Raw genomic sequence first — 12707 nt, 5'->3', positions numbered from 1 at the left:
GCAGAACTATTTCTCAAAATTTGGAAGCTATATTTCTATTGATGTAGATTAAAATTGTGCCTGCTATTGCTGCAGTCATATCCTTCTGCTCATATCCCGGTTGCAACCAACTACTATCCCTAGATCATTTTGACAACAAACCATGCAGTTCATTGCTTTCCTTAGAAAGAATAAATTTTGGATTTCTATTAAATTTAATTCTGTTTTTTTCTCAGCCCATTTCTCAGACACATCAAGACCATTTAAAATTATCTTCATCTTATATAACATTATTATTCTCTTCAGTTTTGCATCATCTGCAGTCTTAATGAGCATTCTCTTTATTTCTTCATCAAAATCATTAACAATAACAACAAAATAGGACCAAGAACAGTGTAGTACCCCATCCATTACTTCAGCCTGTTAGGAAATCATTAATAAGCATTGTTTGTGTAGGATTTTCAATTCAGTGATGTATTCATTTAATTGTCTTGCTATCTAGACCTTACATAACTGGATACCCATTTGGAAGTTAATGGCACACTTTTAAAAAGATTTTATCTCACTTTTATTATTTTTCATAAATAACTCAAGGTGGTGAACATGCCTAATACTCCTTCCTCTTCCTATTTTCCTCATAACAACTCTGTGAGGTGGACTGGTCTGAGAGAAAATGACTGACTGACCTAAGGTCACCCAGCTGGATTTCATGCTTAAGGCAGAATTAGAACTCACATTCTCCTGGCACCTTAACCACTAAACCAAAATGACTCTCTTTGTCAATGGTTTATTGAAATTAAAATATATTTAAAAATAAGGATATATTTAGAAGTACATTGTCAATGTGTTGTTGAAATTAGGAAATGCTGTCAAAGCCAGACTGATGGACTTATGGTCAAATGATATCTTTTAAATTTGGTGATCCTATCTTCCTATCCTTAAACCCAAAGAGGAGTTAGAATCAGAAGGACACATCTTCCATTGGTTTAAATATTTACAATTGAAAGAAAGATTCAAATTAGATAAAAAGAGTTAAGGATTTGACTTTGTGAAAAATGAATTGGAAATCCTACTGTGTGATACTGATGAATATATTATTGCTAAGGTTTATAAATTGTAATTGAATTTGAGAGAATGAATATGTAAAATATGGTTCAGTGGGCAAGAAACTTTGGATATAATGTAATGCTGGAACAATGGGATAATATGTGGACGAAAGGTCTAAAATTTACACTAAATTATAATTGAAAAGAAAATTTTATTAGATTTTATATCATTGGTATTTAACACCTTAGTCCTTTGGGAGTAGGGCGGTATATAAATCTAATAAAACAAACAAACAAACAAACAAACAAACAAACAAACAAACACCAGATAAGTTGTCAAGAATTTATAAAGGTATTTCAAATGAATGTTGGAATTGTAAATGTAAAGAAGGGACATTTTATCATTTAGAGTTGGCATGTGATAAAGCAAAGACATATTGGAGTAGGATTCACATCTTAGTATAGAATATTCTCAAAGTGAATATAAAGATAAAACCAGAAACTTTTCTTCTGGGTCTACTGGAAAAAGACTTGGAAAAATGGAACTTTGATGTTATATATGTTGAAGGCAGCAAGATTACTTTATGCACAAAAATGGAAGGACACTTTGATGCCTACAATGGATGAATGGTTGCAAAAGCTGATGGAGTTAGCAGAGATGGCCAAATTTACTGCTTTGATTAAAGAAAAAAATACAATTACTTTTGTTTCTATTTGGAAACCACTTCTGGACTTTGCATTTTACTGATTAATAGGTTTGTTGTTACAGAAATGACTAGTTTTATTTTATTATGTAAAAAGTAGAGGTTTGATCTTATCTTATTCTACTGCACTACAGGGAATCGTAAGTCAATGATTGTTTTTTCTTTTTTCCTTTGCCTGATACTTTTCCCTTCCCTTTTTTTCCTATTATTTTCTTTTGTATTATATATTATAAACTAATAAAAAGAACAATTTGAATACAAAAAAAGGGAAAAAAAGGAAAAATAAGGATAAATTTAAAGTCACATTGGCAACGTGTTTTTGAAATTAGGATGTATTTAACATTCCACAATCTAATAATAAAATTACCTAATTAAAAGAACTAAACTGGAAAGCTTTGTTCAAATTCTTTACAATTAATATACCAATATGCTTATATATTTCTTTTATGACCTCTATAATTTTCCTGTAAAACTTTATTATACCACAAATAATATTCAAAACCACAGCTATCACAAGGACTATCTGCAATCATTATGTTAATTTCATTTAGTTTTTTCAAAAAAGGCCAGGTAAGAATTATTGTAAACAAAATTAAGAGATATAATTATAAGTTGCCAATTCTATTCAGTTTTTTAAGTAGAAAACATGGGCAAATGTTCTCTAAAATTTTCTGCCAAAAGTATGAGGCAACAGACTATATGACACAGACATCTTTATTAATTTGATTCATGACCCTAAGTTTTTATGATCTGGGAATGACTCAAGTATAATCTTATAATTTGCAACTGACAGCAGAGAACAACTTGCGTTATTGTGCCTCAAGGACAAAAAAGTGAATATTTTGATTTAGAAAGGTTTTGAAGGCTTATTACGCATGTCTAAAAGTTTTCATGTAAGTTTTTAACTAAGGTTGCTACAAGAAAAATGAAACACATGGAATATGGTTGAAAACTCAAATGTGGCTTCTGTCTTTTACCCAACAGCCTTTCTGGCAAGCTGCATTAAAAAGATTGGGAACGACATGTTTTCTAAATCTCTTAATGGACATTTTGCTCATATAAATAATGTGTATTAATACAAAAAGAATGCCTTTATATTTTATGAAGTAATATCATTGTAATATAAATAATTGCTACTTTAGAACTAATTAGTTGGAAACAGTATTTTCTTTTTAGAAATGAACTGAGACTACTGTAATATTATCCATCACTCACCTCAGCCACCTGCTGTGTCTCCACTATTTGCTGAGCCAGCACCTCCATATTGGTTGCCATGGTGAAAGATCATTAGAGAACCTGTTTGGAGGGATGCCAGTAACTTCTATCAGGCACAGTAAAATTGGAAATTTTATCATTTTTATTACTGAGAATAATTACATTTATGCATAATTCTAATTTGAACAGAAAGAGGTTATAAATATTATATAATGGTTTATGGCTGCACATATTTAAACATGATTGTTCTAAGCATTTTTATTGGAACATGTATAGTATGCTATACTTGTGAAAAAACTATTAAATTAGCAAGAAATGGGGCTTTATAAATTTAGTCCACTATGTTGCTATCAAAAATCTCTTAATAATATTTATATGTATTTATATGGAATATGAATGTAATGTTAAAAGTAAATAGTTCAGGAAAAATCAAGCTTAGGACTCACTTACTATAGCTGCCCAGTACACTAAGATTTGTGTAGCATTAATACTAATTGGAGTTCAAATTTCTGTTCATCCCAAAGATGAACAATTTAATTACCCCTATAATGGCCACTCACCTTTCTGCCAATGCACAATATTCTAGAAAGTTTTACACTGCTGGCATTCCTCAGCTAAATATATTGTTGTTGTTACAAGTAGTCCTTAACTTATGACCGTAATTGGGACTGGAAATCCAATTGTAAGTCTGCAGTCATAAACTGAGGCACCCATGTGACTGTGATTAATTTTCCAGCCTTTTCTGTAGTGACCATTAAGCAAACACATTCATTTGAATGAGCATTTTTTTGTAAGAAGCTGGCAAAATAGTAGTTTGATGAATCATGGTCACATGATTGCAGAATGCTGTGACTGGTCATAAAGCTGACCTACCTGACATGTGATCACATGACCATGGAGGAGCACAATCATTTACGACAAATGGAGTGCTTTATAAGTTGTCAAACATTTGTTCCATGGCTGTTTACAACTTTGTAAAATGTCTGGTCTTAAGTCAGGGGCTACCTGTATTTTGCAAATTACAGGTAGTCCCTTTTTTGCAAAAAGGATCAGCTCCCTTTGGCCCAAGGGTAGGTAACTATGGCCCCTTTACAGCAGCATTATGTGGACTTCAACTCCCACAGCATGACTGGCTCAGGAATTCTGGATTCTGAAGTCCATCGGTAAATGAGCCATAGTTGCCCACTCCTGCTTTAGCCTCTTTATTTCCCTAAAACGTCCCGAGTGCTTGTGAGATGAAGTGCTACAGACTATGAACAGAGAGAAGCATGCCTTCCATTTTCACTGTACTGTATTAGGATATGGAGTCACTAAGTGAAACAACATGAAGAGAGAGTTAGGACCAGTAGAAGTAAATTTTCGTTACTTTTACACTGCAGAATTTAATACTGTCAGATATAGAGGCAGCTATAAATCTAAAACAAGAATGGATTTATGTAGGATTAGGCTACTGTGAGAGCCAGTTTGTTGTAGTGCTTAAGATATCAGGCTGGAAACCATGAGTTCTAGTCCCCCCTTAGGCAAGAAGCCAGCTGGATGGCCTCAAGCCAGTCACTCTCAGACCTAGGAAGGAGGGAATGACAAACCACCTCTGAAAAACCTTACCAAGAAAACTGCAGGGACTTGTCTAAAGTTCTAAACAGTCTCAACGAAGCCATATTAAACAAATGACTATAGTGTTAAGACACCAGGCTAGAAACACGGAAACCATAAATTCTAGTCCCGCTTCAGCCATAAAAGCCAGCTCTGTAACCTGGGGCCAGTCACACTCTCTTAGCCCAATTCACTTCACAGGACTGTTGTGACTAAAATAGGAAGAAGAAAGCTATATTTGATGTTTACTGGCTTGTATTATTTGTATAAATAAAGGTGGAATATAAATAAATAAAATCAAGTACAAATATCACACACAAACTTACTTATAATCATAATTCCATTATCCCATTTGTGCTTTTGTTTCAGTTTACCAGGTAAATAAAAAGATTTTATTAACATTTGGCAAAATAAAGCTAACATCTGCTTTTGCAAATTTCTTTTGTCTGTTTAGTCAGGCTAAAAAACTCTGTGTAATTTTGGAATGCTATGACTAGACCCTTATTTCTTTTGCAAGAAACCAATAGAAAATTGCATCAGTTAGCCTCTGATAGGACCAATAATTGTCATGAATTTGTTATTTTCAAGATACTGTGATGTGATAATGATATATATATATATATATAAACTTCCATTAATTAGAATATTTATTAAATTTCAAGTAGATAATTAACTAACAAGAATTTCACTTTATAAGCTTTATTGTATAAAACAGGTAGAGTGGTAGTAGAGGAAGAGGAAACCTCTCTTCAGGGAGATACTAATCACCTTCTTCAACCATGGAACCATTTTTTTCTTTGCCAACTGACAGAACTAGCATATAAAGAAGTGATAGCCCTTACCTTTCAAATTACTTTGCTCACACTAAAAAGAAATCTATGCACTAGTTAAATCATAGCTGACCTCAATATCAAAATTTAAATAGAATTGGAGAACTCTAACCATTAAAAATTATGCAGTTCACTTGCAGTAATAGTACATTTAGTATTAAAAATGCATTAAATATTGACCATATATATTGATCAGTCTTTCCTTTACATCAATAAAGAGCAAGTTTATGAGAGCAAACTCATATCCACTCCAAGACTCTATATCCTGATCCATCTTTCTACTGCAATTTTTTTCTTTTTTGCTATACCCCATGCTCAGTACACCTGTATTTTAACAAATTCCAAATTTTTAGTATTAACTCAAATATCTATTTATATCTTTGTTGCATTCTTTTCCAAAATTATGATAGCCACATTATAAATCTTAAAGCAAAATGAGACAATAGTGGGAGAAGGCATATTGTATTTGTATGTTCTTTCTTATTTATTTATTAACTTTATATAGTTCTCATCTCACATAAAGTGATTGTCATCTATATAAATAAAAATGTAAATGTCCGTTTGTACATAATTGGACATCTCCGAAAGTTCTTCACCGATTGCTTTCAAATTTTGACACAACGTTGCATTCGACTACAGGCGTGTTTTTATATATCTATATTATATACATGTCACACCTGTGACAGGTAAAAACATGAAAAACATTGGAAAACATTGAAAGACATTGACAAACATTGAAGAACAGCGCCATCTGCTGGACGTAAAACCAACATGGCAGTCTCCCAGCCCTGATTACGCTCAACAGATTTCTGCTTCTTATATTTAGACTCTCCATATTGCTTCCAAGAAACTGCGCATTTGGAAGGCAGAGACGCCATATCCTGCCACCAGGCTCGGCAGGTAGGCAGCCAGCTCCTCGCTGGGAAGCCCTCGCAGCCGGCGCTTCTAGGGCTGGGCAGGGCCCACCGGAGCCTGGCTCTGATCTCCCCCTCCCCCGGCCACCCAGCGAATTAGCCTTGCCCGCCGCTGCTGCCCATCCCCCTCGCCAGCCGTTCTCGGGGCTCCCTCCAAAGAATACCTGGCAACGAGGCTACCTGGGTCCGCCGAGCGGGAACCCTCCATCCCTTGCCTGGCCCGAATCGCGCCTGGCCCAGCGCTACCACGGGCCCCGAGGTCAGAAAGACCAGCTGCTAACCGGCGCTTTGCGAATCCAGTCGGTGAGCGGGAGATGGAGGCAACTGGAGCCTCAGAGTCGCCTTTGACCAGCACTGCCTTTGATTCCCAGGTGGGCGCTCTGGCAGTTCACGGAGCCTACACGAAAATTTCACTCTCTGGCAGAAAAGACGCTCCGGGGAGGCTTCGGGGGGCGGAAACGGGCAGGAAGGAGCATGGCCGGCCCTTCTTCGTTTCGCCTGGAAGAGCGGGGGATTTAATCATTCCCCTGCCCTTGGCAGGTGGGGGAGGAGAACTGCGCAGCAAGGGTCCAGTGGGGTGTGCGTGGCTCTTGGCTTTGCCGCTTTCTTCCTTTGGGCGGGAAGCCCCAAACCAGCCTCGAACCCCCACAGCGCCCCCTCCCTCCCTTCCCTCCTATGCATCCCCCCGTCGAGTCCCCAGAGAACATCTGTGTAGGGAGGACAAAGGGGGCCCCCGAGTTTCTGCTGTGGTGCGGAGAGCTGCGAAGGCCTGGCCTGAAAAGGTAAGAGTGATGGCGGGGGATGCAGAAGAGGCCGGGCCAGAGACAGAGATAAACAGAGAGAGAGGGAGAGAGAGACATAGAGAAATACAGAGAGACCGGGGGGGGGGGAGAGACACATACAGAGATAGAGAGGGGGAGAGAGAGACACACACATAGAGAGATACAGAGGGGGGAGAGAGACACATAGATACAGAGGGGGGAGACATAGAGAGATACAGAGGGGGGGAAAGAGAGATACAGAGAGAGGGGGAGAGAGAGACACATAGAGAGATACGGGGGGGGGAGAGAGAGAGAGACATAGAGAGATACAAAGAGAGATACAAAGTTCCCATTGTTTTTTAGTAACCGGTTCTCTGCCCTAATCACCAGCTGGGCAGGCGTGGCTCGGGGGCTGTCACGTGACTGATGAAAATGAGTGACGTCGAGTTGGCCACACCCACCAAATGTTCGTGGAGAGTTTGGAACTTCAGCCTCACTCTTTTAGCCCAGCGGAAGCACCAGACTAGGCCACAACAACGCGTGGCCGGGTACAGCTAGTTATTCTATATAGTACTTCTAGCTTTAAAATGTAAATAGCCAATCTTTTAAAAAGATTATCTGAGATGCCCAGTAAGCATTAAAAATATACTGTGGCAATAATTGTACCTTAAAAAGCAAAGAAATATGTGTAATATTCTTTAAGGCCTTTAACCCCTGATTTGTTAATATAAGCATTCCAAGTCTATTCCAAAGTCTTTCAAATAACTAATAATAATATTCTTCAACTGTCTATTAAAAATTATTGTGGTTTTGGATAGTCAGTATTAACTATCATTAATTCTAATAGCATTATCTTGTGAATAATGGTAAAATTTTTGTCATTTAATTATTTAATAGTGTCAAATATTGACTGACTCCAAACAACTCTGGGCAATTCAAAATATCAGAGATCAAAATAAAAACACAACACAGATAAACAAAATGGCATCCAGCTACTCAAAGACTTATACAACAAAGGAAGCACATGCTCTCTAACCCCAAGCCTGGGGAAACATCTAGGTCTTTTAGGCCTTCCAGAATGCCATCAGGGCAGAAGCCACAGCATTCCTTTTCCAGAAAGCAGATGCCACAATAGAGAAGATGCACTTTTCAGGTCCAGATAAACAGCATTATTTAATTGAAGGGAGCATGCCAATTCTGTCAATTTGTACTGGCCAGGTAGAAACCTATAAGTAATCTATAAAGGAACCTGGCTCTATGCCATGCAGGGCTTTATAACTGACAACCAGTACCTTGAATTGTATACGCGAGCAGGCTGGCAACTAATGCAACTTGCAAAGCAGGGGTATCTCATAGTCAGACTAAGGCATGCCCATTAGTGCTCACACCAATGCAATCTGGACCAGTTAAAGCTTCTGGGAGTTTTCAAGGAAAGCCTCATATTAACCACAAATGCACTGCAATATTTGAGTTCATAGGTGACTTACATGTAAGTAGCTCTTTGAAGGGTCTCTTCAAGCAGGAACTGTGAGACAAGAACATCTTTGAATATACATCACTTCGAAATGGGGAAGTGCAACCCGAGCTAGGACTAAAAATGGAAAATCCCTGTCTCTGGGATCCTCAATATTCATAGCCATATGGTCTTGGTAAGATGAAATGAAGTCAATTTGTTCCCATCCATCCAAGACCTCAAAAGTATCAGTTGGTTGGCTCAGGTTTGAAAGATGTAATTGGGCATTATCATTCCCGTATTGATAATACCAGACTGAACTGACAAGTGACCTCAACCCAGGGGTGAAATGCTCCTGGTTCGAACCGGCTCGGGCGAATAGGTAGCAATGGTGGCGGGCAGTTCAGAGAACCAGTAGCAAAACTCCTTGCCCCCGCCCCCCATGCCCAGCTGAGCCGCACGATCATCAGAGGCTTTTTTTCTTTTAAATGCCTCTGACGAGCCAAGCTCTAACCAGCCAAGCTCTGACGATTCCAGCTGAGTTACCTGCCCAACTTTTTTTTTAAAAAACCCTCTGATGATCAGGCAACTCAGCTGGGATCATCAGAGCCTTTTGAAAGCATTTTTTTACATGGCTTTACATGTAAAAAATGGTTTTAAAAGTTAAAAAAAAATTGGCCACGCCCACCCAGTCACATTGCCCCCACCACCAAGCCACGCCCACAGAACTGGTAGTAACAAATTTTAGATTTCACCACTGCCTCAACCAGTAATTCTGTACAGATATTAAACAGGAGGGATAGTTTTGAATCCTATAGGACTCTACAGAGGGACCTATAGAAAAACCTGTCTCCCTCCCACTCTATCAAAACTGAATGGAATTGCCTACAAAGGAAGGAAGAAAATTTGGATTAATGGAATAAAGTATGACTAAACAATGTGTCAATATATGTGTGCAAACAAAGATGGACTACTTGGTCCAACTTGTTCTGCAAAGAAACTGAAAATAGAAATTAATTGTTCCTAGAGGAAACTGATTATAAACCTTAAATTTGGAAAAGTATTTGAAAGAGATGTCCTGCAAAGTGTATTGCCCAAAACACTGGAAAGCTTGTATTGCTTCATTAAAGACCACCTCATTTATATAAATTTACATGTGCAGGTATCATTTCCACTGGAACCATCAGCAAAGCAGACTATAATAATGTTAATAGCTTGCATTTTACATTTCAAGTTCCTTATTCAAGGCCATTTATTCTAAGAGAAATAAGCCTTGGTATTATGTTCACATAAGAAAAATTAGGTTCAATAATGGGAAGAAAATGAAGGAATGATTTAAAATGAGTACTGGAGTAGATGGCATTTGATATTTTATTCAATTACATGCTTAAAATATAATTATAATTACACTAGCACAAAATGACCAGTAATACATTAATAGGTGAGAAACAAGTAGTATAAATTAGCATATATTTTCATATACATGTTATTTTGGTAAGTGCATTGTGCCTAATATTGCAATAAAACAAGATCTCCTTGCTCAGCTCAAGTTCTGATGACTTCAAAGATACACCCACTTTTTTTTTTTTTTTTTGCATTAAAGTAGTTTGCCACTGCCTTTCTCAGAGATGTTTTTTCAATCTCCTAGTTTAGTTGCAGGGGGAATTTCGGGTGACTTTCCTCATCCAATTATTCACTAGGCTTATTTTTTAAGATAGGGAATGGTAAAAAGCGTCATTTATTATATTCTGCTAGGGAGCTTAAGGAAACATACATAGTACTTCATCTTTTGCCCCTCATCACTTTCATTTTAACATGAAAGAGATTTGCTGGTCCAAAGCATTAACTTCCATGGCTAACAGAAAACTTGAATCTGGGGTTTCTCGTGGTAGCTCTATACCTTAACTCCTATGCTACATTGGTTTTCAGCCGAGTGCAGTGTTTTCTATCTTTTGTTCACCATATCAATTTTCTGATGAAATGTTATTTGCAGCTTTTAAAAATACACAGCAGCAGCATCATAAATAATAAAGTTGTCCGTCTCCCTGACTAACGGTTGTACAGCACGAGCTGTCTGTATTTTGAGTTCAATTTCGTGATCTTGAATTCCAAGGAACGCACTTCCATGACAAAAGATACATGGGAAATATCTATATTAAAACAAAGAACGCATCCCAATTAACACAATTAAAAAACGCTGAATTCATGATGCTTGATCTCCTTCAAAACACACACTCCCCTTTTCCCACGTTTTCCCTTCAACCAATTCATTTTCATTAGGAAGACGGAAACCAGCTGCCTCTGCGCTCATTGGAGAGTACCACCAATCAATAAACGTTCGGCCCCAACCTCTCAATACGGAGAGCTGATTGGAAAACACCACCATCGCTCAAAGTTCGGCCCCACCTCCCAATGCGGCGGAGGGGGGCAAATTGGAAGACGAAAGAGCTTCCCATGAGCTAAGCGAGTGACAAAATGGCGGAGCTGGCAGGAGGCCAATTCCATAAGCTCCGCCATTTGTTTCTCTCCCCCCCCATCTCCCGGCCTTGATGGCTCTTCACTCCGACGCCTTCTTTCCTCACACTCGGCCGCGGGGCGCCTCAAACATGCAGACCGCTGTTCTAAGCGACGCTTAGGTTGGGTGGGGGAAACGTCCGCAAAGATGGCGACGGGCTGCCCCGTATGCAAAATACCCGCCGCCCCCTCCCCTCCGCCCTCCCGGTGGCAAAGGTAAAAGGGTCGGGTTCAAGCCACTGCCTCCGCCCGCTCAGACTCCATCTTCCTTCCACTTCGCTCGCGGTTAGACCGGCTGTGCGGCAAGCTCGCAGCGCAAAGCCGCCCACGGCAAAGAAAAGAACTGCGCCCAAGCCGCCAAGCCAGAGGCTCTTCTTTACCCACCGAGACACGCGCGGCCCGTCAGACGCTCCGCCATGCGGCACGGCTGCCCGCCCGCCTCAGCCGCGGGGCCGGAAAGAAAACCTCGACGCCTGCAAGCATAAGGCGGTTTTTTTTACCTCAGGATTTGGCGCCAAACTTAGCTTGGCGGTGGCTTCCTCCTAACGGTTCGCTGGGCCTGGTTCGTTAGCCCCCCCCCTCGCGGCCGCCGCCTTCCGCCAAGGAGGGGGGAGCGGAAGGCGGAGATAGCGGCACCGAAGGGGTTAGCGTAGGAGCGGGGGGGGGGAGAAGGAGGAATGTTGGTGGGGGGAGGGGAAAGCGGGTGCCTTTTGGCGAAAGGTCAGAGTTCGTGACCCCTCCAGGCACTGTTCTCTGCGCTGTTGCCGCCTGGGAGCGTTCGCCAGCTTCCTCTTCCCAGCATTACGCCTGTCGCGGCCCCCTCCATCTCTCTTCTCTCCCCCCCCCACTCCGCCTAATAAGGCGGGGCTGGGCCAGGGGAGAGGAGGGGCTACCTGAGGTGGAGATGGCTTCGAGCTCTCGTGAGGCTGTTTATTCCGTCCCCTCCCACAGTCCCCAAAGGTGGAGCGGTTGGTCTCGGGAGCAGCCGGCGCGCGCGATCAAATTTGAGGCTGGAAATCAGCGGGGCATCCTTGCCAGGGCTAGGAGATCTACCCGTCCCGGGGGCGCTGCTTTTATCGTTCAATTTTATCTTTCAATTATATTGTTTTTGTTTCCTAGTACGATTTGATAGCTTATTAGTAACCTTGACTATCACTAAGTGTTGTATCTTTTTATTCTTATATTTGAGAATGTATTTTATTCTCCTTGCGTACACTGAGAGCACATACACCTAAGACAAATCCCTTGTGTGGCCAATCACACTTGGCCAATAAACAATTCTATGATTATTCTATTATTTAACAAAAAGCGAAGGAGCCGTGTTCGCTTTAATGAAGTGACAGGGTTTAAATTTGGAGGGGGAAGGGGAATGGGAATCGGCGGCATCATGACTTTTCATACCTCGATTTTGATACAGGTGTAAGTCCTCGACTTATGATCACGATTGAGCCCAAAATTTCTATTAAGTGAGACAGTTATTATTTTGCCCCAATTTACGACTTTTCTTGCCACAATTCTTAAGTGAATCACTGCATTTGATAAATTAGTAACAGGGTTGTTAAAAGAATATGGCTTCCCCATTGATTTTGCTCGTCAAAAGGTCGCAAAAGGAGATCACATGACCTTGAGACACAGCAACGCTCCAGTCCATAAGTATGAACCAGTTGCCAAACATCTGAATTTTGATCACGTGATCGT

At 40.0% G+C, this 12707-nt stretch overlaps 1 protein-coding gene across 3 annotated transcripts in view; it reads right to left on the bottom strand.

Moving 5' to 3' along the window:
• The window catches only part of NR2C2 (nuclear receptor subfamily 2 group C member 2), a 61205-nt gene extending 49338 nt beyond the window's left edge, over window positions 1-11867 (bottom strand). Inside the window, exons 1-2 of one of the 3 annotated variants that reach the window (XR_015731679.1) lie at window positions 11510-11850; window positions 2945-3025 (exon numbers count right to left, since the gene is read on the bottom strand). Coding sequence is in view for 1 of the 3 variants with exons in the window: in XM_060688284.2 (XP_060544267.1) it covers window positions 2945-3004 (60 nt within the window). In the remaining 2 variants the exon portion in view is untranslated. Of the gene's footprint in view, window positions 1-2944; window positions 3026-11509 lie in introns of all 3 variants that reach the window. The other 2 variants (XM_060688284.2, XM_060688286.2) reach the window with 2 other exon arrangements.
• Between the last annotated feature and the right edge of the window lie 840 nt (window positions 11868-12707).

This window comes from Pantherophis guttatus, chromosome 2 (genome assembly GCF_059756535.1).
Source record: "Pantherophis guttatus breed Tessera chromosome 2, ASM5975653v1, whole genome shotgun sequence".
Classification (NCBI taxonomy): domain Eukaryota; kingdom Metazoa; phylum Chordata; class Lepidosauria; order Squamata; family Colubridae; genus Pantherophis; species Pantherophis guttatus.
Note: the sequence above shows the minus strand (reverse complement) of the source record. Positions and strands in the feature narration are given on the sequence as shown.